Source organism: Odocoileus virginianus, chromosome 26 (assembly GCF_023699985.2).
Source record: "Odocoileus virginianus isolate 20LAN1187 ecotype Illinois chromosome 26, Ovbor_1.2, whole genome shotgun sequence".
In the NCBI taxonomy this organism is placed as follows: Eukaryota; Metazoa; Chordata; class Mammalia; order Artiodactyla; family Cervidae; genus Odocoileus; species Odocoileus virginianus.
Genome location: NC_069699.1, coordinates 44,152,285 through 44,179,901, shown reverse-complemented (window position 1 = coordinate 44,179,901; position 27,617 = coordinate 44,152,285). Strand labels below are relative to the sequence as shown.

Genomic DNA, 27,617 nt, shown 5'->3' with positions numbered 1-27,617 from the left:
GGGCTGGAGAGCTGGGGGAGATGGTTTGCAGTGAGGCTGGAGCAGGGCAGCAGGAGGTCATTCACGGGCTCAGCCAGAGGCTGGTCTTCATCCAGTGGGAGTCATGATGGAGGGGATGTGCTTGACCTGTCAGTGCTGTGTCCGGTTCTAGAAGGTATTTCTTGAGTTGCTGTATAGAGAATGAGCTGGGGGCAGGGGCCGAGGTCAGAAGGCATCCTCACTGACTGTGCTCTGTGTAAGAAGAGATGACGGAGGTCTGGAACAGGATGAAGACAGAAGGTGGCATGTTTGAGAGACATAAAAGACATGGGTTAAATCCCTGGGTCGGGAAGATCCACTGGCAGAGGAAATGGCACCCCACTCTAGTATTCTTGCTGGGAGAATCCCATGGACAGAGGAGCCCGGTGGGCTACAGTCCATGCGGTCACAAAGAGTCAGACACGACTGCACATCTGAGCCACAGTAAGCAAAGTCAGTGAGGCCTGGAGTTACTGGGAGAGAATTCTGTCCAGGCCCACGGGCAAGGGTGGCAGGGTAGGAAGGATTGCGGGTGAGTATTTGCCCAAAACCTTCCTGTTTGTCCCAGGATGCATCTTGAAACCTCAGTGCCCTGTGACTACTGAAAGCCACTGCTGCAGCCCAGGGTCTTGGTCCGTGAGTCAGCCCCTCCCTGACCCTGTCGTTGGGGGTGCAGGCTCCACCTCCACTTGGGCCCGTGCTTCCCACGGAGTGATGTGACTTGGACCTCTGAGGTGATGGAGAGACAGGCTAGTTGCTGAGGTCTGTGTTCCCGGGATCAGCTAAAATGGAATTCCTGGTGAGTCTAAACTTCAACCCTCCTCATCCTTGGCCTGGTGAACCTGGACTCATGCAGGTGTAGAGGCCCTGGCTTGTCTCCAAATACCTCTTGTGGGGACAGACCTGCTCATCCAGGGACTTCCCTGGAAGTCCAGTGGCTAAGAATTCACACTCCCAATGCAGGGGGCCAGAGTTCAATCCCTGATCAGGGAACTAGATCCCGCATGCCTCAAGACCTGGTGCAACCAAATAAATTAAATTTATAAAAAGAGAGAGCGAGGGAGCAACAGTATAAAACAATAGCAACTACTTATCCAGTTCTTAACTGGGTGGTGATTTTCTGTCTTTTGGGCATGGAGGAACAGAGGTGCAAACGTCTTGAATTTAAGGTGCTGCATACAGATAGGACGATTTTGTTAAAACTCTGATCGGCTGCCTCCTACCCCCATGAAAATATGTGAAAAAAAAACCCCAGCATGTTAAGATCTGAAAGCAACATAAAAATGGGCCATGTATGACTTATGTACTAATACACTCACCCTTGGTATTTTGAGGACTGAGGCAGAAAGACCTCTTCTGGGGAAAAACATTTGCCAGTGTTGGAAACTCTGTTGCTCTTTTTTTTTTGCAGTGAGACCTGGATAAAAAAATGGGGGCTCTGGGTTTCCACCACCCTTGGCATGAGTGTGTGTTGGGGGGTGGTCAGTGACCTGTGGATGAATTTCTGTTCCCCTCCTTCTGTTTAAATATATTTATATTTATTTATTTATTTTTGGCTGTGGTGGGTCTTCTTGGCTAAGAGGGCTTTCTCTAGCTGTGGTGTCTTCCCTTGTTGCGGAGCATGGACTTTAGGTACACGGGCTTCAGTAGTTGTGGCGCACAGGCCTAGTGGGTCTGAAGCACGTGGGATCTGCTCAGGCCAGGGATTGAACCCGTGTCCCTTGCATTGGCAGGCTGATTCTTAACCACTGGACCACCAGGAAAATCTCATCGTTTGCTTCTGGAAACTTCTCTGCATAGGCCTTAGGCCCCAAGGACCACAGGTGGCTTTGCTGACAGATGACCCAAGACCCTTCTCCAGGGGGCCGAGGGGTAGTAGGGTGCAGATGTCGGGGCTTCTGAACTCAGAGAGATGTAGTTCCAATCCCAGCTCTGCCCTTAACTCACCGTGCTGGGGTAACTGCTGTCTCATTCGAGCCTTAGTTCTACGTCATCTGAAAGATGGGGATGATCCCGTTGCAAGGGCTAAATAGACGTGTACACATAAAGCACTGGCTTGCAGGTGTTAGGCCATGTCACCTTCACTCCCCACTCCTCACCCTTCCTGACTGGCTGCTGTCCCAGCCCTGGGACAAAGCCCTGCCCCACTCCCATTTTCAGCCCCTACCAAGCATCACAATACCAGGGATGACCACCAGGTGGCACCCACCCCTCTAGCTCCCTGTCCCCAGGCTCAGCTTTGCAGACTACCATAGATTTCCTTCCTCTTCTTCTATGGTTTATATTCAATAAAAGGGGCGTCATGGTTACGTCAGGATGCAGAGTGCTGGCTGAGAGCTGTCTTCTTCCCCCACCCCACTGGGCAGGCAGGGAGAGAGGGCTTGTCTGTTCCCGTACTCGTTCTACCCATGTGGGCTTTCTATGGTACCTGGTGCCTGCCTCCCTGATATTCACCCTGACTTTGGCTTCTTCTCGTGTTCACCTCTAGTTGGTGCCAGCAGGCAGACAAGCCCTGGCCCAGGGCTCTTCTCTACCCCTGCTCTTCCTGGCATCCTCTGGAATTGGTATCAAAGCTAGGCACACGGGCCCTGGCCCAGCCAAACCTGGCTGAGTATCCGTGAGCAGCAGCTTGCTCAATGTGGGTGTGACTTGGTTCATACTGTCCAGATTGTTGGGTGGACAAATGGACATGCCTGCAAGACTCTAAGGATTTCCTGGGAACCCCACCAGTGGCTGGGAGCACCCAGCCCTCTTTCCCTGGCATTAGTTTGTCCTAGGTCAGGATAAGATTCTGTACATTTGGCTATAAGTAAAGACGTCCCTGATGGCTCAGCAGGTAAGGAATCTGCCTGCAATGCAGGAGACAAAGCAGACGTGGGTTCAGTCTCTGGGTTGGGAAGATCCCCTGGAGGAGGAAATGGCAACCCACTCCAGTATTCTTGCCTGAAAAACCCCATGGACAGAGTAGCCTAGTGAGCTACAGCCCAAAAAGGTCGCAAAGGGTCGGGCATGACAGAGTGACTAAGCACAACAAAGACTACCCCAGCTGAGCCCAGGGAGCCAGGGGGAAATCCGCGGTGGTCCTGGGAGCTCAGGCCTGCAGCGCTACGTGTGAGCAGAAGCTCCTGGACAGCAGAGCCCCCGGCCCCACAGGCAAGGCATTTTCACAAGTTGAAGGGAGTTCTGCACACTTGGAATTGAGGAGAGCTGGTCTGCGGGGCTGGGTAAGAGCTTCTTTGTTTTTTCTGCCCCCTGCAGTTCTGATGCCAACCTGAGAAGCACCTTCTTCCCCAGGACAAGCTGCTTCTCTGGAGTTGACGGGGCTTGGACTGCAAGGCCAGCCGAGGGTGAGGGTTTCTGCCTCTGGGCTGGAAGGTGGTGCCTGAGAGGCAGCAACAGTGCTGACAGTGGGGGGCAGATGAGGGGCCTCCCCAGGTCGTGGTCCAGAACCAAGCTCCCCACCTCTCTCTACCCTTCTTCCTCCGAACCAGCACTGGCTGCATTCACATCCAAGAAGAAACATTTCAGGAGCCAATTCATTTTTCTCAAAACATATATTTTACGACTCCTCTCAGTACATCTTTTGAGCACCTTGGCCAGGATCTCAGGAATGTGTAGAACTCACTCCCACCCCATACCCCACGCTCTCCCTAGGCCCTGGTCACCAGGCCCCGCACGGCCTGCGCGATGGTGTCCCTGTCAATGCCGAACATCTTCAGCAGCTCCGCCGGTTTCCCACTTCTCGGCACCTGGCTGACCGCCAGGCGGGTGACAGTGACGCCAGGTTCTCCCACAACCGCAGAGGCCACTGCCTCACCTATGCCACCTGGACAGAGGAAAGGAGGTAAGTCAGGGGATGCAGCCTCAGGGAGAGTGGTGGGCGGGTCACCCCTAGCTGCCGCCCAGCCCCAAATCAGTCCTGAGGATGGGGAAGGGCATATACTCCACCCTTCCCCACGCCTGTAACCAGACCAGACTTCACCAATCACAGCACTTTTTTTTTCCAATAAGCCCAAATATGGCCTCTGAATCACTTTCAACACCATTCTCTGGGCATCAACCAATGAGTGTATGCACTTGACTTCAGGGTCTAAGCCTGTCTCTTCCCCAGGGGCCTGCCATGGAGGAGAGGGTAGCATATACTTGTGGAGGATGGCTTTGTGAAGAACTAATGAAAGCTTCCCAGATGTGTGTTAGTCACTTAGTCATGTCCGACTCTTTGCAACCCCAGGGACTGCAGCTCGCCAGGCTCCTCTGTCCATTGAATTCTTCAGGCAAGAACACTGGAGTGGGTTGCCATTCCCTTCTCCAGGTGGCTCAGTGGTGAAGAATCTGCCTACAATGCAGGAGACCCAGGTTTGATACCTGGGTCAAGATGGGAAGATCCCCTGAAGGAGGAAATGGCAACCCACTCCAGTATTCCTGCCTGGAGAACCCCACAAACAGAGGAGTCTGGTGGGCTACAGTCCCTGGGTTCGCAAAGAGTCAGACATGACTGAAAGCAAACACACACACATAAAAATCTGATATTTGTGTTGCTTTCCCAGTTTGATTCTCCACAACAGCCTTAACGTTCAAGAACTTCAGGGACAATAACCACCGTGTATTCTTAGCAAGGCTGGAACCCCCTGCAGCTTTCCTGGATAGGGCATTCAAGGAGCCGCTCCAGCCATTGAGTTCACTGGTCCACAGCCCAAGCCTGAGGTCTAATAATAAACCAAGCGCCAGCTACTCTGGGTTTCCTGGGCTGCAGCTACCCTCCTGGGGCTGGATGTCCAGCCGTGTGCCCCGAGCGCTCTCACCTTCATAGTAGTGGTCCTCCACAGTGAGAATCCTGCCTTTGGTAGCACGGGCACTGTCAAGAATGAGCTTCTTATCCAGGGGCTTGATGGTGAAAGGGTCCAACACGCGAATGTTGATCTTCTCTGTGAGGGGAGGAGAGGGGTGAGCTAAGGCAAAGGAGCTGGGTGCTGTGGGTCTGCCCTTTAGGGCCTTGGGTGGGCAGCCTGGGAGGGAGCCTGTCACATAGCTACGCACCCCTAATAGCTCACCCCCTCCTCTGTTGACCAGTGATGCCATATCCTCCAACACCCACCCCTCCACCTGGGAGCCTCCCTGGCCTGATTTCGGATCAACTGGTCTCCAGGAAGATGAGGAGCACCCCACCCTCCCCTCCTGCCCTGGGCTGCAGGATGTTGGCATTTGGACTGTCAGGAAACTCCATCAAAGATGCTTTTCAAGCTAAAGAGGAAGCCAGAGGGACATTCCAAGAGTCTGCCCTGAGGTAAGGTAAGGCACAGTGATGCTGAATAACATACTTAGAGGCCAGCTAAGTAGATTCAAGTCCTATGGTCAGGCGCCAGAGCTTCTGATCTGGTCACTATGCTGGGCACACAATAAGGGCTCCAAGTCTCGCTTTTATTAATATTCTCATCATTTAATTAGATGAGATTCTTCCTCACCCCCAAGACCTGGTCTGCAGTCAGTGCCCCGTCTAAGACTTTGTGCATCCCACCCTCCTTACCTCTCTTTAGCAGGTCAGCAGCTGCCAAAGCCTCGTGCAGGGTCACCCCAGCACCAACCACAGTCACCTGGTCATCCTTGCTCTTCAGAACCACCTGAGGGCAACATGGGGGCCAGTGAGGCTCAGAGACTGGGGGCCTGGGGTGGGTCCCGACCTCGGGTTCACTCTACCGGGTCTCACTGGGGCATAAACTGCAACTAACCTTGGCTTGTCCGATTTGGAAATCTTCATTGTTGTTGTAGATGATGGCATTTTCTGGGCGGCTGGTCCGGATGAAGCAGATACCCTGGAATGAAACAGAATAATGAAGGATTTCAGGATGGAGGACATCTAATCTCAAGGACCAGAGTCCTCTGCAGCGTGTGCCTCTCCAAATACTCCTCTTAAGTGAGAGCCAGCCCCAAGTCCTAGACAGAAAAGTCTCTATCAGGTAGACTAGCTTCAAGGAAGGGCTGCCCCTACCCAAGCGCTGTGCCTCGGTCCCTGTCCTCAGAGAGAGGAACGAGAAACACGTGGGGGCTGTCTGGTCAACAGCAGGTAGCTCTTGGTCAGGACTCAGTTCATTCTGTTTTGGAGAATCCAACTCAGGGAGGGCAAATAAGCCTCAACTGCCGGAATGGAGGCAGGGAGCTGGATTGGAGTATCCCAGGAGCTGCTGGGATGCTCAAATGGGCAAAGAGTGCAGTGATCAATTAGCAATGTCTGCCATGTAGCAGGAAGGGAAGGGTGTATTTCATTTGTCCTGGTCTAACTCCTCCAAGCTACACCACCAGTGCAAAGTCAGGAGACACCCATTCTGGGGCAGCAAATGAGCAGCTCTGGGCCGGCATGCTTGCCTCCCCTCCTGTCTCTCTAGGGAAGGACTAGCTGCAGCTGAAGAAAAAAGTCACATGACCCACCTTTGTATTGGCTGCTAATTCTACTGCCTTCTCCGTAGCCACCCCATCACTTGGGTAAAAGACAGTTGACATGGGGATAGACCGAAACATGGCCAGATCTTCCAGGGCCATCTGGGAGGGCCCGTCTTCTCCTAGGGTGTGGGAAAGGATATGTCAACGTAAGACCCCATGCATGTCATGGAATCCTGGCCCCACACCCTGCTCCAGAAGTCTGAGGACGTCACAGGTGTAAGCACCCCAGCTCCACTCACCGATGGACACGCCACAGTGGGAGCCGCAGAGGTTGATGTTGCTCTCGGAGATGGCTGCCATGCGAATCTGGTCGAAGGCCCGTGTAAAGAAGGCTGCAAAGGTGCTGCAGAAGGGCACCGTCCTGTCGCGTGTAGCACAGCCCACGGCAATGCTCACCTGGGGACAGAGCGGATGGTGTCAGCCCCGAGGGAGAGGTGGCCAGGAAGCCCAGGACCACCTCCTGGGAGGTGAGGGTTGTGTCATCCTAGTAACTGTTAATTCTCCTCCTCTCATGCAAGTGATCCTGTGCACCTAGGGACTCCAGTCTCTTTCCAGACTCCTTTGAACTGATATTACTGTTTCAAAAGTTCTCTTAAAAAAATCACTGTCCTGGGGAATACTTTTCTAGCAGCCAGCAAAGCCTTTCACAGAGCAAGCTAGTCAGCTTGGGCATGGATGATTCATCCTTCCCAGGCCTGTGCAAGTTCCCCTCCACCATCTCCCTGTCACCCCAAGGCCTCTGCAAAGACAAGCCCTTGCAACCCTAAGCTCCGGAAACTCCAGGCCCCACATCCTGGCCTAGAAGCACTGAGTGCAGGCATCGGTTCCAAATCGGCACCATCTCCCCATCTATGAAATCCACCAGCTGACATGAGCTCTCCTTCCCCAGCACACCTGGGGCCTCCCCAGCCCCCACCCTCCCCCTCCCCACACCTCACCAGTTTAGTCTGGGTCTTCCAGCTGCCAAGGCCAGAAGCCAGAGACAACTTCCAGTTCAGGTATTAAGAGAAAGAATGTTGGGTGCAATAGAGCCAAGTGGCCACCAGGGGGCGGAAGCTCCCAGCTCCTAGGGGCCTGCAGGCCCTGCTGGGCTCCTTTGCAGAGAGGAGCAGATATTTTGAAACACTAGACAAAACATTGTTTCTTATTTAACAACCACAGTTCCTGACATGGAGTTGTGAATACTGCCATGCACATGATAGAGGTCCACCAAACTCTCTCATCTCTGTATACCGCAGGGTGGCAGGGGCCAGAGCCTTGTGCATAAAAGGGTTCAGCAGCCTTTGCTAAAACTTCAGCCTCCTGGGCGTGCCTGCCCTTCCATCCGCAGAGCCCTTTACCCCCAGAGAAAGCCCATCCACCACAATGCCTGGGTGGCATGCAGCACCCCCTGTTTAGCTCCCCTATTTCCACTCACCCAGCCCTTGGGTGTCACATCACCCCTCTCCCACCAGTCACTTGCGGCCACGGGTCCATGCTGGGTCAAGGACCAGCAGGCCGATACAGCTGCTCAACGGAGTGGGAGGACTTCAGCTCTGTCCCCACACCCCACAGACCCCAGCTCTACCTACCATGTTCTGCTCAGCAATGTAACACTCAATGAAACGGTCTGGGTGCTCCTTTTTGAAGAGTTCTGAGAAGGTGGAGTTCTTGGTGTCCCCATCCAGGGCGATGATGCGGTCGCTGGCATGGCCCAGCTTGGCCAGGGCTTGTCCATAGGCCTTGCGGGTAGCTATCTGGGGTGGGGGGAAGAGTGGGTAGGCTGAGCACCTTAGGAGGCATGTGGCCTGGAGCCCTGCTCAGCCCCTGGGCCACAGCTTCCACCAGGGAGGAAAAGGAAAAAATATAGGGACTCCAGAGCTGGCTGTCCCCATGAAAGAACTGCAAGGAGCAACATCTCAGGGTTCCTCCTCAACCTGAACTAATCTCTTTTCTCTCTCCTGGCCTCACTCTCTGGAAAATAAGAGTACCGTTGCCACCTCAGCCTAGCCAGTCCAGAAAATTGGAGGCTCAACTGGGTACCTTGTCCCCAACTTTGTAGCTGGGCGGAGTGGGCATTCGGATGTTGGTGATGTCCACTGAGGGGGCGTCCTCTTGTGGGGGTGTCGCCAGGATCTTCTTCTTGCTCTGGATCTGACCATAGATTTCCTGGATGATCTGATCGGCCATATTTTTGGGGAGGGGCTTCCCATGCCAAGACTCCTTATCTTCTATCCCTACAGGTACAATGTAGGAAGACAGAGGGACAGGTAAGGTTCCCAGGGGACCAGGAAGCTGCTTGGGGGGCCCGGCCCTCCATGTGAGGGCAGACCACCACCACAGAGGACTGTGTTGACCAGCGCTCAACTGCAGGCCCCTACTGAGTGGCGGCCCAGTCCTCGGGGAGCTCCCAGTGGGAGGGGGCACGCGTGGGTGGACGAATGTTGCTGGCATGCTGGCCCAACCCGTTCTCTGCGTCACCTCCCCACCCCAAGCTTGCACAGAGTGGGGTCTGCTGCAGAAATCACACTCTGTTGAAGGAGACGGGAGGGAAGCTGAGGACCAGGGCAGGGTCAGCACTGCCGAAAAGTCACCCCCTGCCATGGTGCCTTGCTGTGTGGCAGGGCCAGTGAGGCTTAGTACCCCTCTCCTCTGAGGTCACCTCAGATGTCACCACAGCCCAGGGAAAGCCAAGGACACAGGCAGCCCCCAGGAGCTGTAGTGGTAACACCTGAAGGGTAAGTGTCAGCAGCACTGAGGCTGTGAGAGTATCCCAGAGGCCTCTCCCAGAGGCTCAGAGGGCTGGTACAGCTCTCCCCAGATTCCAGTGAAATGTCCTCAATTGCCCCCAGTCCACGCAGGCAGGGAGGGACGTGACCCCTGGTGGGTAGGGGGCCAGCTGGGCACAGTGAAGCCAGGCCAGGGTCTGCAGGTAGCTCTCTTAATGCCAGACTCCATAGTCAAGTTCCTGGCCACTTCTAGCCCCATCTTCCCTTCTTTACAATGGGCAGTGGCCATCCTAGCCCCAAACAAGGGTCTGGAACCCATGGCTGGGTGCTATGGAGGGACTTAACGCCTGCAGAGCTCTCAGGCCCGGCTCAGGAACTATCTTCCAGACCCTCCTGGGCGACCCACCTGCAGAGCCTCTGGAATCACTTTTCCACTGCACGAGGGGTACCCTGCTCACCTCTGAGGGGGGTACCCTGCTCTCCTGGGGCTCCCTGCATCAGCCCTTCGGCTCAGGGCAGACAGCTGGAGCTGCCAATGTCTCTCTGCAAATGCCGGCCAGGAAGTGTCCTTTCTCCTGACCCAGAGGCCTCTCAAAGTCCTCCTGCCTATACATGACCCCATAGGCCACCCAACCAGGGTCCTAAATCCCAGCTCAGCCACCCTGCCCACCGAGTCTCCTACATCTCCTTCCCCACACTGGGTACACTCCACTGAGCAGGGCAAGGGGCAGGCTCTCCAGTGGTACCCCCCAAAACCTCCAGCTCTAAAGTCAGCTGCAGGGCCCAGTCCTGGGCAGGGCAGCGGGTGAAAGGCTCACGTACAGACCTGTGATGCCCCGGCCCTTGAAGGTCTTGGCGATGATGGCGGTTGGCTGGTTCTTCACCTGCCCGAAGGCCTTGCACAGTTCCTCCACGCTGTGTCCATCTACGATGATAGCGTTCCAACTGGGAACAGAGAAGGGGTGTGAGGGGCAAAGGGCCCTGACGAGGGTCCTAGGGAAAGGCCTGCCCTCCTTCCACTGCAAAACAGGACCTAGAGGAGCTGGGATGGTTCAAACCTGCCTGTTTCCAATTTGGGTTTAATTTTCTCTTTTCACATTGTTTTACTTCCTCTTGTCTGCCTTTGGACAGACCTTCCTCCTCTCTTCTGAGTAAAGCAAAGCCCAGTGTACTTATTGTCCTTCATTCCTGAGCTATTCATTTCCTACTGGAAGCTGCTCTTGGGACAATGCGCTGAGATTGGAATCTACTATTAGATTTTTGATGAATTTTTATTTAAGCTGACCTCTCCATGGCTGCTAGATGCAGTGTTAGAAACTTGTATAAAACAAGCTATGTTGTCAAACATCCAGAAGGAAACTTTCTCTTTCAGCCAGTCCCTTCTGGAATTCTCTTTGGCAGGTTAATAGTAACAGAAGTGGCAGCTCACACTTACTGAGCATGCACTCTGTAAAGCATGGAGCTGAGCACCTATTAACCCGCTTAAGCCTATTGTTGTCCCCATTTTATAGACAAGTAAACTGAGATACTGCAGGTGGAGCAACCTGCCCAAGGTCACAAAAGCAAACTTGCTTTTGTTAAGTGATGGAGCCAGGACTTAAATCTGGTTTTGTAGTCACAAGGTTATGGACACAGACCCAAGGACAGTGCCAGGATTATACTCTTAAGTCCCCAGGTCCATGTGGTTTTGGGGAGGTCTGTCCCTGAAGCATTCTGTGGCTCTGTTTCTTTCTTCGTCCAGAGAAATCTTTCCTCTCTTCATTTTCTCCCTCTGTAAGGTCACAAAAGAGGTAGCAGCCCTGTATCTATGTGACCGGGTACTGCAACTCCACCCCCGCCTTCCCTGCCATCAGTTCATCTCTGAAGGGTGGCCATGGAAGCCCAGGGCCCTCAGAGCCCAACTGCAGAGCAGCCTGTACCTGGGGCAGGGGAGAGACATCAAGGTGGGGGCCCCTCTGGATGCCACCCACCCAGACAGACCTCCTTGCTTTGTAACAGGTGACTCTGAACTCACAACCATCAGAGGCCCAGGGGAGAGATCTGGAAAGCCTATCTCCCATTTCCCTAGGAGAGGGGCGCGCTCCTTCTCCCCAGGCTGGCTGGTCATAGGTGACCAGTGGACTGATGTACTAAGCGATCCTGGTCTACACTGTGTGTCTCCTGCCTCCTCACCCAAGAGCAAAGTGAGGATGTATGAGATCGTATCACGCGAAGCTCTGAGAGCCATCACACCAATGTGCAAATACAGGAACCCAGAGCTGCGTCTCAGCCCACAAATCCATGCCACTGGCTAAGGCGGCCCCTTTAAGCCCAAATGCCTTGTGAGTCAAACCCTGAAGTGAGTCTGCATCAAAATGCAGCTTAACCTCCGGCTCAGCCCCTGCACCTACAAAGCTGCTGGCATAGAGGTCTCCTTTGCTATGAGGGTCTTCAGGTCACTGCCCTGTACATACCCGAAGGCCTCGCAGCGCTTCTGGTAGACATCCATCTGGTGCTGCAGCGGGGCAGGGTCACTCTGGCCCAGGCGGTTGATGTCAAGAATGGCGACAAGGTTGTCCAGCTTGTAGATGCTGGCGAAGGCCATGGCCTCCCACACGGAGCCCTCTGACAGCTCCCCATCTCCCAGCAGGCAGTAGACCCGGTAGCTGTGGATGGGGGGTGGGTTAGAGGCCGTCGCTGTGCCCCTGGCCTCTCCCTCTGGGACATGCAACAGCTGTGCCAAACCCAAGTCCACACCCAGTGAGGAAAGGGCTGCGATGGAAACTGTCTGCAGCTCCAGAAAGTAGTACTGGCTGCCAAGAAAAGAGCTCCAGACAGCAGTCTGACCAGTGAGATCCAGGCATGAAATAAACAGTGAGGTTCATGGGGGCTAACTACTCACGCTGGGTGGGAGCCACCCACCACAGGGGTGCATCCGCTTCTCTCTACCCCAACTTGAACCAGGACTGCTGGGGGAGCGCTGGGACTCACTGGGTGGGCCAGAGGGACAGAAGACCTGTCTGCTCAGAGGAGGTGGGCTGGAGAGACCACCTGTGATGCACAGCAGGCAGCACCCTAGAGGCAGGCTTCAGGTGAAGATGAGCACTCACAAGGGGACTTAGAGGCCAAGATCACTGTTGGGGGCAGGTGCCTCCTAGGGTGGGCTTCTCCCAAGGTTCTCGGGCTGGGTTTTGCCCAAGACTAGAGCTGGGCTTAGGCTTTCTGCCCCTCCAGGGGCCATCTCCTGCCCTCAACCCAGGTAGCCATGATTTTCCAAAGGCAGTCTGACACAGTATAAAGGGCAATGAAGTTGGGATAAATTACCCAGAAATAAAACCTTCCCTGGGGAGGGTGGAGCCAAGAGTGAAGCTGGAGGCCGGGAGGGCAACTCAGAGACCTTGACCCCACCTCCCACCCCCTAACTGTGCTTAGCACTGAGTAACCCTCTCAAGAAGGTTAAAGTTAAAGTCGCTCAATTGTGTCTGAGTCTCTGCCACCCAGGCAGAGACTTCTCCAGGCCAGAATACTGGAGTGGGTAGCCTTTCCCTTCTCCAGGGGGTCTTCCCAACCCAGGGATCGAACCCAGGTCTCCTGCTTTGCAGGTGCATTCTTTCCCAGCTGAGCTACAAGGGAAGCCCCTTGTGAAGGGAAGCCCCACAAGAATGTTAGTGCAATTATTATTCTCAAAAAAACACATAGCTAAGCAAACAGGCTCAAAGGCTGAGGGACTTGAAACCAGGAAGTGAGGCTGCTGCCTGGATGGCTCGGAGCGGACACAGCCTGCCTGCTGCGGAGCGGGTCGGGCCTCCATGCCTCCCTGTTGCAGGGCCAAGGCAGGAGGAGCTGGAGAAGAGGCGGGGCCAGCCACGGAGCTGTCAGCATGACTCAGCACCACTGCGGCCTCCAGGTCATAGAGAGTTCCTTCATCCTCTCCATGTCATGTCAGCCTGTATCTTCCCTTCCGCGGCCTCCAGTGGGCCAGGCCACTGGCTCCTCCACTAGGGGCAGGTGTCTTGCACAACCACTCCCCAAAATGACCGGTCTGATGGGGCTGAGCAGAGGCCAGTAGGGAACTTGGCTTCTCCAGAACGGGATTCCAGGGAAGCCTCAGCTACCCTCCCAACTCCACACCCACTTCCAAGGAAATCGAACTGGCGCCAAGAGTGGAGTCACAGCACAGGCTCAGATTCAGGTCAGGAGGGCAGCCTGGGGAGACACTGGACTGGAAGGAACAGAAGAGGGTGCCCTGCAGAAGCTGGGGCTGACCCCGAGGCTGTATACTGCCTGAAGCTGTTAGACTTGGGGCGGAAGTTGCAAATACCCAGAGTCCTGAACGACCACGAAGAAACCCTAATGAGAGGGCCAATATCTGTTGCAGGAGTTGGGAAACCATCTCAAATGTCCAACAACAAATGACGTCTAAACGCGTTGTAGCATCCCCATGAAACAGAATGGGCATTAAAATTAGCTCTTGACAGTGTGTGAGGAAATGTTCAGATTTTCCCAAAAAGCATTAGGTAAAAGTGTATAAATATTCGGATGATAAATCTGTAAGTTCTTTCTCACAATAACATGGAGGAAATAGAATGCATTGTTGTTAAGAAGTTTGAAATGGGAGTGGGGGGGTTAAGAATAGGGAAAATGTTCATTTCTTTTTAATGCATTCCTGTGTTTCAGATTAGCACGTATTTTATGACCCCCCCCCAAAAAAATTATTTAAAAGAGAAGTGGGGAAATTCCCTGGTGAGCCTATAGTCAGGACTCCACCGTCTCACTGCCTAGGGCCCCAGGTTTGATGCCTGGTTGGGGAACTAAGATCCCACAAGCTGCAGAGTGCAGTCAAAAAAGAGAGAGGGAGAAATGGAAAAGAGCCAGTTGGATGTGTGCTCCCTGGCTGCTGGCTGGACAGACTGGACTGGACGTTGGATCTGCTCTATCAGGAACTCTGGCAGCCAGCACAGCCTGATAATTCCCTCGACCCCTCAGCCTTAGCCAACCCTGGCTGCCGAGAACCCTGCTAAACCCCTTCTCCCTACACTGGCTTCTCCCATTATGTTAAAGGTCAAGACCCTTCACGAGGAATTATTTCAACCAACTGTAGAGAATAATTAACTCACAAGTCTGGTTCTGTGCCAAATAAAATACTCTTAAACACACATCCCATTCTTTGTGACTTTCTTCACGGTGCATCACGTCTGGGTGTAGCTGAGCCTGGCCCCAGAGCCTAGCCGGGGAAGCTGGGCAGTCAGTTGACACCGGCCTGAGTCTGGAAGGCCTCAGAGCCCCAGTCTACCTCCCGGAGAAAACTGTCTCAGCAGCTTCCCGTGCATACAGTAGGTGCTCACTGAGGTGCAGCATCCAGTCAGGCTCCCTGCAGCCACCTGCCACCTGCAGGCTAGGCTCCCTCGGCCTCTCCTCTGGGAAGCGTCCCACTCGCAGGGCCCCCTCAACCTCCTGTGCTTCCCTTGGGCACCTCAGAGCAGCCTTGGGGACCCTGAAGACGGACTCTGGATGCACACCCTGGGTTCAAAATCCTGCCTCCACCACAAGGCAAACATCTTACCTCTGTTTCCTCATCTGTGTGGAGGGAGAGCTGTATGCATGTCACCACCCAGCCCATAGGGCTTATCAAGGCAAAACCCTAGAAAGTTCTGAGCAGAGTAGAGAGCGCCAAAGGGTAAAGGAATGCAGATGCCACCTTGACAGCCTGTAGCCAACACTCCCCTCCACAGCAGACTCGTCTGCAGGCCACGGTGGAGAGCCTTGGGCTGAAACCTGCCTCAAGAGGCATCTCCCCTAAACTGCCCGGGTCCTGGAGCAGCAAAGCTCTGACCGGGCTGCTCACTCCCTACAGACCAACCTCTCCAGGCTTCATGGCTTCCCTGGCTGACAAGTGGGGCTCAGGAAGGCCCAGAATTCCCCAGAACACACCATCTACTCCTTTCCTGAGGTAAGGCTGAGTGGCTCAGGCCTAGGTTTGTGGCACCTAGTCAGGCATTGTGGGACGGGGCCTCCTAAGACTTGCAGGGTCCAGGAGCTGGGCTCAAGAGGGCAGCAAGGAAACTCATGAGTCAAAGCATTCTGGCCAAGGAGCACGCGCCCTTGGACGCAAAGCTGGCCCTGCTGGCCACTCTCCAGGGACTCTGGGCACGTCCCTTCATTCCTCTGAGCCGATTTCTTCATCTTAAAAGGGGGCTAGCCCTGGTACCAGCCTCACACCACACATGCACAGTTGATGACACAGTTTCCACTAGGTCAGGCAAGGAGGTGCTTGGGGGCGGAGAGTAAAACTGGGTCCCCAGGACCACCCACCAAACCACTGTGGGTGGGGTGGGGGAGTGGGAGCATTACCTGGCTTTGTCGAAGTATTTGCCTGTGTAGGCCATCCCGCAAGCGGCTCCAAGGCCCTGGCCCAGGGAGCCAGTGGCCACGTCGGTGAAAGCTTGTTTCTGTCATGACAGAGGGCTTCAGTTACCACAGGCAGTGTTTCCTAGAAGTGCCTCCCAGGAAGCTGGCCGTGAGGGCCTGGCAGCCACGCCCCACCCAGACCCAGGGGGTGTGATTTCCCACTCTTTCCCTGCAGCAGTAATTGTGAGTGTGGTTCAAATGCCAGCTCAGTCCACAGGGAGCTGTGTGACCTCATGCCATGGACTGAATCTGTTCCCTCACCTGTAAAAGAACCCACCTTGTGAAGTCAGTGGGAGAACTCAGGACAAAACTGAGTATTTAGCCTTAGTGGCTGGCCCTGATGGGATGTGACAGTGTTCATGGTAACCTCTGAAGAACACACTGGGCCCCTTCCCTGGATATCACCAGTATCCTGCTGCCACCCCGAGTGAATCTCATCTCCCAAGCTGTGTCTACATGACCAAGGAGGCCCAGCGGGGAAGGGAAGCTGGTATTTGGTGCTGGGGAAAGGCCCTCCCGGCAGTCAGCCCAGAGCACCCTAGGTTGGGGCTTTAAAGGCCTCAGACTTCAGCATAAGCTTGGGGTAAACAGTGTTCCCCAAGCACCCACTTCTTCCTCTGCCCTCTAACAGCCTCAGTTCCTCAGCAGGTGCCCTGCCTGCTTCCCACAAGCCTTGAGAAACAGGAAGTGGAGGCAGAGGCCTGCAGGGCCCCTGGTGAGGTGCACTTACCGGGACAGGGTGCCCGTCCAAGTCGGAGCTGACCTTCCTCAGGTTCAGCAGCTCTGACTCCGGCAGGAAGCCGGCTTCAGCCCAGACGGCATACAGGATGGGCGCCGCGTGGCCCTGCAGGGGACGGACCGTGGGGAGAGGTCAGGTGAGGAGCTGTTCCCGCCGGGGCCTGGCTGAGCCTGCCGGCCGGGATATCCCTTTCAGAGAAGGAAGCAGCAAGGAGGAGGCCACTCCCTTCATCCTTCTGTAGCCTGAGGTTCCCACAGTCAAGGCTGAGTGGAGCCCAGAACAGGTGCAGGGGGAACACAGCTGTGAGGCTGCGGAGGCCAGAACCGCAGCAGGCAGCCGGTCGCCCTAATCCCTGGGTTCTGGCATGTGAGCCAACTTGGACAGACTTCTAAGCTCTCATGCCTGCCTCGAGAGACCAGAGGCCACAGAGCCAGGCCCGGGTACTGGTGGATTTGGGGGGTTCATGGCATGGCTTGCGGCTGTGGCTCTCACGTGGTGGGTGGGGTGGGGGGGGGTCAGGGCTCCCCATCCCAAACTGTTGCAGGGCACCCCGACTCCTGAGGGAGTGAGTATGGCCTGAGTATTGGCACAGCAGAGACATGTGCAGAAAGTCACAAAGCTGGACCCCAGACCTGGACCCCAGTCCTGCCAGTCCACACCAAAGGTCATTTCCATTCTCTCCTACTAATTCAGTCATTTATTTCTTAATTTACCAGCAGGGTCAGCACAGAGCAAGAGGGGGCGGGGCTGGGTGGGGCAGGTGGAGAAGGAGCCTGGGGTGAGGAAGGGTGGCAAAAGGCTGGGCTTACATCAGGTCTCCTTCTCACAGGGCCCACCCAGGCCCAGGGGAAGGGTGGTGGGCTGGCCTCCTACCTTGGAGAGAACAAAGCGGTCGTTGTGAGGGTTCTGGGGATCCAGGGCCTTGTAGCGCATGGTGTGGAAGAAGAGGACAGCCATGATCTCAGCAGCGCTGCAGCATGACGTTGGGTGGCTGTGGCCCAGGAGAGACATGGACACATGTATCACGGCCCCAGACCCCTGACCTCAGGGCTCACCACACCCGAGCACTGCAGGTGCAGGTGTCAAGGAGTCACGGGCCTGATTTGTCAAGGAGTCACGTGATCTGGGCCCTGGGAGGGCTGCATGGGGTGTCAAGGCCATTGCTGGCAGGCACCCTCAGAGACATGGAGGAAGAGGGGCCCAGGAGACTGTGGTAGCCCCTCTAGGACCAGTGAGCTAAATCCCAGTGGGACTGCCCAGGACTATGCCCACTTGCCAGGGCAGCTTGGCCTCCATGGCCCTCACGGATCCAGGCCCCCCATGGCTACGGTCAGGGGTTAATAGACTGAGACTTGCAGTAGACTCCACCCATAGGGTGGGGTAGTCTGGCAACTGGGGTTTTAGGCTCTCCAAGAGCATCACTGGGCTACTCAGCAGCCTTTTAATGGGCATTCTGAGGGCTGGTATAGCACCAGAAACCATGCTTTCATACAGAATTGAAAAGGCAAAAGCAATCTCTATCTTCTACAAAGGATACAATCCTAAAAAAATAAAAATAAAAATTCCTTCTGCCTGAGACTAGAACTGGGGTGGGGCCGACAGTAGCCAAGAGCCTGTCCTTCCAGGGGCCAAGGGGGCTGCCTTTATTAGGCTCTTGTTCTATTCACTGCACACTTACTTGAATGGCGACTGGGCAGAGGACTTAGCACGAGATAGTACATCTTAGAGATGAGACTTGTTCAGGTTTCTCAGGACCCACTTGGGTGATTTAGCCCCCGCCCCCAGGAGTAGAGACTAGGGTTCCTGGCAGGACATGCTATAATTCCTGAAGCCCTCTGGTCCACAGTCTGATTACAGCGTCAGCCTCAGGGCACGTGTCTCCCAGCCGCCCCCTCCACGCTGCAACATGCCCACTGCCAAACCCAAGGGCACATGCACCATCTGGAGTTCACATGGGCCTCCTTCCTCCCTGCAGCCGGCTCCCCGCACGGGTTAGGGGTGAGTCACTCCCAGAGCAGACACATTAGTAGAGAAACCCGGAACTGTCCATGCTGGTTTAGTAGCCACATCCCCAGCACACAGTTGACTTATACTTAACCACTTCTACGAATTCCTGGGTCATGGGGAAAGACACTAGACCTGAAAGAGGGAGGTGAGGAAATGTGAACGAGAAACCTCTTCCCTGCCTGGCAGGAGCCCAGCTTCCCTTGTCCTTAGCACAGAATTCAGTGGGGCAAGGGGGGATGGACGGACACCCCAGTCAGCACCGGCCAGGCTGACCTCCTGCCTTCCCCTCCCTCCGAGGGCAGCCTCGTCCCCGAGGAACCCTGTTTCAAAAGTCAAGATCCTATGAGGAGAACAGTGGGGGGAGGATGCAGGTGGACAGCAGGCCCAATTGCTCCAAGAGATAGAAGGCAGGCACAGCATGGGGCTCAGCCTCTCCTGCCCACCAGTGGTTTCCAGGAAGGGGCTTCAGGGATAAAGGGCCTGGCAAAAGCACTTTCTGCACATGGCAAAAGCATGCTCGCCTGGGCAAAGTTGACGTGGAAGGAGGGAAGTTATCCATGAAGAGACACCAGAAACTGAAATGTACTTGATTTTAACCAGGCTTCCCTAGTAGCTCAGTTGGTAAAAATCTGCCTGCAATGCAGGAGACCCAGGTTCGACCCCTGGGTCGGGAAGATCCCCTGGAGAAGGAAATGGCAACCCACTCCAGTACTCTTGCCTGGAGAATTTCATGGACAGAGGAGCCTGGCAGGTTACAGTCTATGGTGTCGCAAAGAATCATGCAGCGCATGAGGGTTGACCCTACAATGTTTTACTCCCTTGAAAGCCTGCATGATGGACACACTGCTGGCCCTACCTTCATAACTGCCAAATAAAGACATACAGAGTAAGGGATGCTTAGGGTCCAGGCATCCGCCCACCCCCCCACCCCAGAGCTTTCAGGGAATTCCCCGAGAGGTGTCCCATGGTGGGGATATGGGCCACTCTGGCTGTGTGACTTCAGCTTGTGCTTCAGCCCACTGTGGCTCAGCTTCCTCACTTGTAAATGGGATGCTATGTGGGGACATCCTGGGTCAAGGAACTAAGACAGTGAACTCAGGTGCCCAGGTCACCATCAGCTGGAAGACCAGATGCCACACTGTGGTCTTCAACAGCACCTCCCACTCATCAGCAGGCTGGGACTGAGACCCTCTACTGACCATGGGGCAGGCAGGCAGGAAAAACGCTGAGGATTGAGATGGGACTCTGCTGAACTCCCGGGAGACTTTTAGGCTTAACCTACTAGAGGAGCGCCAGTGTACAGACTCTGTGGCCCGAGGACCCGTGCTTCCCCAGCAACTCCAGCCTGCCCTGGGGGGGCCTACCTCAATTGCTGCTCAGGACACACCTATCAATATAAATGAGCTAGAGATGGGGAGAGGCAGGGACAGGGTGGGCAGCTGCAGGGAACTTTATCTGCTAAGCAACTCTTTGTGATGCATGGGAGTTACAAGGCTGTTCTAAACCCTGTCTACTTATTCCCAATTAGTTCAGTCTATGAAGGTGGTGCTGAGGGAGCTGGGCCTAAGTCTCCCAAAGCCCTCCCCACCCACCCCAGGGGAGGACACACCTTCCAGATGGTCCCTTCTCCCTTCCCCCTTCCCTTCAGCACTCTGTCTGCTGACAGGTTTTCCTGCAGAAAAAGTGCAGAGAAGATCCCTCAGCCCTCGGCCGGGCTCCGCTCCATTATCTCGAGATAATACTGCCAGCTGCCATGAGGGCCCTTCTCCCGGCCCTACACATACCTCAAGGCCTCAAACAATGAACAAACCAGGGAGGCGAGCTCGGCCAGCCTCTCGTGCCTCAAAACAGGAAGAAAAATAATCTGTTATGAAGAAAAAACTAAGTTCCTGAAGGAAAAAGTGAGAAATATGAGTTGAAAACCCAACAGTGAAGATCCAACCTAAAAAGTTAAAAAATGCAGTGAGCTCAAAGACAGTAGAAAGAAAAACAGAAATTTATGAACTACGAAGCAAATGCACGATTTTTAAAAATCGAAGCCAACAGTTAGCTCTTCAGAAAAGAAAAAAAGATAAAAGGTTTAGCTAACTTCTGTTATGGCAGGATCCAGAAAAAGGAAAGGGTGCTATTAGAAGTGGAGGAATGGGCATAAGAACAGATGATAAAATACTGCAAACAACCTGATACAAATAAATTTGGAAACAGGAAAATGTCTAGGAAAAAAGGATTTACCAAAACTGATTCAGGAAGAGATAGAAAACCTAAATAACCTTTTAACTATTAAAAAGACCAAATCAACAGCTGTAAATGCATGTTCCCTAAAGCCCAGTATCTCCACTTCTAGGACCACACTCACAGCGAAACATGCAATGATCAGATCTGAAAGCCACCTCCATGTCTATCAAGAAGGTATTCGATGACAACAAATTTCTGGAATACTATGCAGCAATCTCAATAAAATCTCACAAATACGACACGTGAACAAAGCTCACTGCAGACAGATCTCTACCAGGGAAGGCCATACTGTTTATGAACTCATACTATAAGGAAAATATTAAAATGCAAAACTCAGGGTATAGCTCTTTCTTGGGGGAACCCTCCTTCTTCTATGAGGAAGGAGAGACACCCAGTAGGTTCTAAAGCCCTGTAATATCCTAGTTCTTAGGCCTGGTGGAAGGTATACTTACCAGGTTCATTATTTATAATATGTACATCAGTTACACTCTTTTTTAAGGCATATGTTTAAAAAAAAAAAAAAACAACTCAGGAGAGAATCCTAGGATGCCAAGGCAGAAGCAGACCTTAGAAGCCATCCTTGTTCTTCCTGTTCCAGGAACCATGAGGGGTGGCTCCTGCCTGAGAAGACTGCCTCCTCGCCTCAGATTGAGCCTTTTCACTGTAGTAGCCTCGGGCCTGAAGAGCCTCTGGCACAAACAGTGCACAAATAAATGATGTGCCAAGGCTCTAAGACCCCAGGGATGTGGACTCTCTGAGACTCAGTTTCCTCCGTGTAAAATGGAGATACAGCAGAATCTGAATGAGGTAGTTTCTGTGTGTAAAGAGCCTGGCACAGTGCATAGAAAAATGGCAACTGCTCAGTAAAATCCTAGCTCTAAAAACGTCAGATATGAAATCTAACCTCCTCATCTGAGGATAAGACCACTGAGGTCCACAGAAAGGAAATGCCTTGCCCAAGGTTGCAGTCTACCCTCAGAAGAGCCAGAAAAGCAAAATGCTAAGAATAAGTGAAGAATGAATGGATAAACAAAATGTAGTTTAACCAAACACCTGACCAGCCAGCAATAAAAACAAAGTACATTCACTACGTGCTACAACATAACAAACTTCCAAACATTGTGCTAAGTGAAAAAAGCCAGACCCTCAAAGACCTCATTCTGTAGGACCCCATTTATATGAAATATCCAGATGATGGGAAGTGGTAAATTCACTAAAACTTACTGCATTAATAACTCACTGTCAATACATTAAATCTACTAGAAGCCTCTGAACCGTACACTAAGAATGCCATGATATGAAAATTACACCTCACTAGAGCTGTAAAAGGATGGTGTTTAAAAGGAAGAAGGTGCTCAGAGCCCAGATGAGGAAGTTCTTGAGTGGCCACACTCCCTTACCCAGTTGTGCAGTCCTTAGAGATAACAGCCAGGCCATGGGTGCAACTGACTTCTGAGCAGGAAGGTCAAACAGTGCAGGCTCCGGTCAGTCAGACCCACATGCTGGGGGAGCTACCAGCTCTTGCAAGTCCACCTCATGAAGTGCACTTGACCTCACTGTTCAGGGAAAGAGTAGAGTCTGCAGAAGGACCCAGCATCCAGGGCAGGCAACTGTCATATGCACAGTAAGGGAGTTCCTGATATTGTGGGACTGGAAGCCAAGTCCAGGGAGGGGTCAGGGAGACGGTGGCCCAGGGGCCACAGTGTCATCAGCTCATGGGAAGCCAGGAGAATATCTTGGACCCTAACTAGGTAGGTGCACCAGGTTCTCAGCTTCAGGAAGCACCTCCCACCAGCCCTGCTGAGCTCAGAGGCAGAGAACAGTCACTGTAGGACAGCCAGATGTCCTCACAGGGAGTTGGGAAATGCTGATGACTGCTGGGGTAATCCCAACAGGCTTGTTCTTGCCTCAGTCAGGGCCGAGCTGGGGTGAAGACAGACCAAATGGAGAAGGCCTGGGCAGCAGTTCTCCGCCCAGATAGGCTGGGCCCACAGGGGCCCTCTGAGCACTCCAAGTCCCTCATCACCAGAGCTGGGTGGCAAGGACGCACTTTCAGCCACTTTAAGGTCACAGGGACTCTCTCCAGGACAGGAAACCCACAACAGGTGGTGGCAGGACCCCAGAGCTCACTCATTCTGGTCCCCCAGTCCCACTCTCAAGAAAACCCAGTTTGAAAACCACCTAGCTATGAACTTCTTTACAGATGGGGAAACTGAGGCCTCAGATGGAACAGGGCCTTTTCAACAAAGGCACAGTCATTCGGCACACAGCTACGGTGAGAGTCTTGTCTCTCTGTGCCCGCCAGCTGGGCCTGGCCAGACCTCCTGTTCCTGAGTACCCACCCCAACGCTGTGGGTCAGAGCCCTGGGGACCTCTAAGCACAGCCTGAGCCATCAGATTCAGGTTTGACTCTGATGGAGTCCTCAGATAACACTTAGCACTGTTTGGATACTGTGAGTCTAGCGTGGTTGGTGAGAACTATGAAATCTCTACCAAGAGCCTTAGCAGTCAGGGCCCCTCTGACAAGGCCACGGGAGTGTCATCTTTTTTTTTTTTGGCCGCACCAGGTCTTTTTTTGCAGCATGTGGGATCTAGTTCCCTGATGAGGGATCGATCCCAGGTTTCCTGCATTGGGAGCTCTATGTCTTATCCACTGGACCACCAGGGAAGTCCCTGAGTATCATCTTTTAAAGACTGGGTGACTTGGACCCTTGCCACGGCGACCACAGCGCCTCCGGCACGCGGAGGGAGGGCGAGGTGACCTGGAGCAGCTTGGCTGCTGCACAATGAACCCTCTGTGCAGGCTGTCCCTCAGCTCAACGACACAGAGGCCAGTGTCCTCACTTTCCAGGCCCGGGGAGGTTCACTGTCACTTGCCCAGTGATGGCAGAGGAAGGGGAAAGTTACCAAGAGATCAGGACCCCATGGTCCTCACTGAGCCACTATCAATCCAGCATCTGCAGTGACCATGCAAAGACTTTTGATCAAAGTGTTGTTTGCATCACCGGGGATGTAAGCTCCCCTAGGAAGGAGACAGCCTGGCAGGATGGTCACTTTGACCATGATTGCACAGCGCCAAGGCCTCAAAGCTGCGCCTTCACTTTGCAGAGCTCATGCACTGTCATGAGGGAACTGCCTCAAAACAAACATCTTGGAGGCCTGTTCAAGTCTTCCTTTATTGGTTTTTTGCTTTGTTTTGCACACAGAACTCTTGGCACATGCCTTTCAAAATCTCTTTTGACAGAGGTTACATAGTAATGTTACTTCCTTCTGAAAATTCAGTCTTCTAAGTATTTTTTTTTTTTTTTTTGGTCTTGAGGCATGTTTCTCTAAGTATTTCTTTCCTGAATCTTTTAGGCTTGCTCACAACTCACGGAATCACTGTATCTTTCACTTGACCCATGCAGGAGTCCCACTAGACATCCTCTCCCTTTGGGAGCTCCCTACCCCAAGTTGTAAGTATTTGTTTCATTTCTCTCCAAGTCCCTTCAAACTTCCTGAGATGCCCATCACTGAGCCTGGTCTCCCTCTTTCCAGTTTCTCTCTTCTCTGGCCTGGTGCTTCCCACCTGTCCAAGAAGTCTTCCTGATAACATGAGCCCCTCACTGGAGCTTAGGATTTTATGTTTTATTAAAAACATATCCCAGGAGAGGGTGAGATGTATGGAAAGAGTAACATGGAAACGTACATTACCACATGTAAAATAGATAGCCAATGGGAATTTGCTGTATGGCTCAGGAAACTCAAACAGGGGCTCTGTATCAACCTAGAGGGGTGGGATGGAGAGGCAGGTTCAAAAGGAAGGGGATACATGTATACCTATGGCATCTGGTCCCATCACTTCATGGCAAATAGATGGGGAAACAGTGGAACCAGTGGCTGACTTTATTTTTCTGGGCTCCAAAATCACTGCAGATGGTTATTGCAGCCATGAAATTAAAAGACACTTACTCCTTGAAAGGAAAGTTATGACCAACCTAGATAGCATATTAAAAAGCAGAGACACCTCTCTACGCCAGCCTTTCAAGATGCCGAAGGGAAAGAAGGCCAAGGAGAAGAAGGTGGCCCCGGCCTCGGCCGTGGTGAAGAAGCAGGAGGCCAAGAACCCCCTGTTCGAGAAGAGGCCCAAGAATTTTGGCATTGGACAGGACATCCAACCCAAGAGGGACCTCACCCGCTTTGTCAAATGGCCCCGCTACATCCGGCTGCAGCGGCAAAGGGCTATTCTCTATAAGCGGCTGAAAGTGCCTCCTGCAATTAATCAATTCACCCAGGCCTTGGACCGACAAACAGCTACTCAACTGCTTAAGCTGGCCCACAAGTACAGACCAGAGACAAAGCAGGAGAAGAAGCAGAGGCTGCTGGCCCGTGCTGAGAAGAAAGCCGCCAGCAAAGGCGACGTCCCCACCAAGAGGCCACCTGTCCTTAGAGCAGGGGTCAACACTGTCACCACCCTGGTGGAGAACAAGAAAGCTCAGCTGGTGGTGATCGCTCACGATGTGGATCCCATTGAGCTCGTAGTCTTCCTGCCTGCCCTGTGCCGCAAGATGGGGGTTCCCTACTGCATCATCAAGGGTAAGGCCCGGCTGGGGCGCCTGGTCCACAGGAAGACATGTACCACCGTAGCCTTCACACAAGTCAACTCGGAGGACAAGAGTGCCCTGGCTAAGCTGGTGGAGGCCATCAGAACCAATTACAACGACAGATACGATGAGATCCGCCGTCACTGGGGAGGCAATGTCCTGGGGCCGAAGTCAGTGGCTCGCATCGCCAAGCTGGAAAAGGCTAAGGCCAAAGAACTGGCCACCAAGCTGGGCTGAGTGTACACTATTGAGTTTTCTGTACATAAAAGTAATAAAAAGGCTGCTTCAGCTGGTAAAAAAAAAAAAAAAAAAAGCAGAGACATTATTCTGCCAACAAAGGTCTGTCTAGTCAAGGCTATGGTTTTTCCAGTGGTCATGTATGGATGTAAGAGTTGAACTATAAAGAAAGCTGTGCACCGAAGAACTGATGCTTTTGAACTGTGGTGTTGGAGAAGACTCTTGAGAGTCCCTTGGACTCCAAGGAGATCCAATCAGTACATCCTAAAGGAGATCAGTCCTGGGTGTTCATTGGAAGGACTGATGCTGAAGCTGAAACTCCCAATACTTGGGCCACCTCATGCGAAGAGTTAACTCATTTGAAAAAGACCCTGATGCTGGGAAGGATTGAGGGTGGAAGAAGAAGGGGATGACAGAGGATGAGATGGTTGGATGGCATCACCGACTCAATGGACATGGGTTTGGGTGGACTCCGGGAGCTGGTGATGGACAGGGAGGCCTGGCGTGCTGCAGTTCATGGGGTCGCAGAGAGTTGGACATGACCGAGCGACTTAACTGAACTGAACTGACGGCTGATTCATGTTGAGGTTTGACAGAGAGCAAAATTTTGTAAAGCAATTATCCTTCAATAATATACATACATATATATTTATATTCTGTATGAAATTAGCCAGAAGGTAGAATCTTGTCTTTGTTCTACAGACTTAATCTGGGAAGGTCCCTGGAAACCATCCCCCACCCAGACTTCAAAATCATTTCAGGAACTCATCATGAAATGCTGTCTGGGCAGCCTGGTCCCACGTCCCAAAGGGCTGGAATCCTGGAAACCACCAAGTTGTGTAGGAGCTACTACTGTTCCCATTTTACAGAGGGGGAAACAGGCTCTGAAGTGACTCACTGGCTGACTTTCTTAAGTACCCCAGCGGACGCCTCCAGCTGCACAGTGACCGGCTATCATTACTGTCCCTGCAACTGGCCACCTTCAGAGAAGGCTCCCTGAGCCGGACAGCAGCCTTTCTCCGCCTCTGAGCCACAAGGGCAGGCGGGAAAGAGCGTTGGGGGATGGGCCTGTCTTGGGGAAAGTGTATGTGGAGGCTGGCTCTGCATGTTCACCGCAAGGCCCTGAGACTTGGTTCTTGGTTCTCTTAGCCTTTCAAACCGTCCTTCCTCCATCCCATCCCCTTCTCCTGTCTCCGCCTCAGAGGAGATCTTAGACCTTCAGTTCATAAGGTATGCAACGGCTCTGCATCCACGTGGCCACCTCCCTCCTCACCCTTACTCCCCTGGAGTCGCAGCGCTCTCGCTCCAAACCCAAGGTGGCAGGAATTTGATTCTTAACAGGAATGTGAGGTGGCGACAGGGACGGGTAGCTTGAGGTAGGGACAAGGCCAGGGCCCCAGGCTTCCCAGCAAGATGAGGGGTTAAAACAGGCGCTCTGATCTCAGGCAGAGCCGGTTCAAATTCCAGCTCTCGCTACGCCCGATCTCGGCCAATTGACAAATTCGGAGCCTCGGTTTCCTCACGTGTGGGCGGAACGTTATCAATTACCAAGGGGTAAAGGGTCCAGGGGCCGCGTGTGCCGATCGCAAGCACAGGGCTTGGCTCTCGGCGAGATTGCACTAATGGTGGCACTCTCCCCACGGCGGACGAGGGCTTTCCACAGTGCCGAGCCGCGTCTCTTGCACCTTAGAGCGGAGGGGAAGAAGGGGCCGAGCCGGCCTAAGGCGCGCAGAGAGCCGGGCCCCTGCGGACGGAAGCCGGGCTGAGGACCGGCGCGGCGGAAGGATCCTCCGCTCCAACCTCCCGGGCGCGCGCTCCACCATCCGACCGCGCCCCCCGCCCCCACCCCGGCGCCTCCTCCGTGGTCGCACTGTGCAGCGCGCCCCGGCGCCGCCGCCCAGCGTCCCAACTCACCCCGATCCGGCCGCCGTGGTGGCTTGGATGGAGCTGATACGCAGGCGGTTGGCCGTGTCCTTCAGGGCCTGCAGTTTCTGCTGATCAGGCTTATGGTAGGCCTCCATGGCGCGGCCGGGCGAACGGGCGGGTGGCGAGGCAGAGGACGCAGACGGGGACGCTAAGACGCAGGGATACGGAGCTGCAAGCAGCGGCCGAGGCCGGAGGCCGCTCGCGGGCGCGTTAAGAGTCCCGGGAGCCGCCCGCGGGGCGGGGCGCCGGCATCACCCCAGGTTGCTCCGCCCCATCCCGCCCCCGGACCTGCGCAGGCAGCTCCGCCCCAGCCCTCCAGCGCTGATAGGGAAACTGAGGCCG

The 27,617-nt window shown here is 53.8% G+C and overlaps 1 protein-coding gene, 1 long non-coding RNA gene and 1 pseudogene across 3 annotated transcripts; 2 read left to right on the top strand and 1 right to left on the bottom strand.

The window, feature by feature from the left end:
• On the top strand, window positions 1–6,983 carry LOC139031263 (uncharacterized). 2 transcript variants are annotated; one of them, XR_011483737.1, is made up of 2 exons: window positions 1–154; window positions 587–6,983. It is a non-coding gene; the product is annotated as an uncharacterized lncRNA (long non-coding RNA). The 2 variants fall into 2 exon arrangements; XR_011483736.1 differs by having other exon boundaries at window positions 1–462.
• TKT (transketolase) lies at window positions 3,554–27,510 on the bottom strand. Its single transcript, XM_020885965.2, has 14 exons — window positions 27,264–27,510; window positions 17,161–17,278; window positions 16,279–16,392; window positions 15,492–15,589; window positions 11,615–11,806; window positions 9,988–10,106; window positions 8,476–8,669; window positions 8,025–8,189; window positions 6,693–6,849; window positions 6,442–6,572; window positions 5,745–5,828; window positions 5,543–5,636; window positions 4,821–4,943; window positions 3,554–3,844 (listed from the first exon to the last, which is right to left on the bottom strand). Exons 1-14 carry the CDS (start codon window positions 27,368–27,370, stop codon window positions 3,669–3,671), a joined length of 1,872 nt encoding a protein of 623 aa, XP_020741624.1. The 5' UTR covers window positions 27,371–27,510; the 3' UTR covers window positions 3,554–3,668.
• On the top strand, window positions 24,543–25,430 carry LOC139031262 (large ribosomal subunit protein eL8 pseudogene; annotated as a pseudogene).
• Window positions 27,511–27,617: the final 107 nt, after the last annotated feature.

Bases quoted from the DNA above. Each gene is read 5' to 3' on its own strand.
- TKT (XM_020885965.2), bottom strand. From the start codon at position 27,370: ATGGAGGCCTACCATAAGCCTGATCAGCAGAAACTGCAGGCCCTGAAG. The intron at 4,944-5,542 runs GTAAGGAGGGTG...CTCCCCTCACAG, and splicing joins TGCTGACCTGCTAAAGAGAG to AGAAGATCAACATTCGCGTG. The intron at 3,845-4,820 runs GTGAGAGCGCTC...TCCTCTGTCCAG, and splicing joins GGAGGACCACTACTATGAAG to GTGGCATAGGTGAGGCAGTG.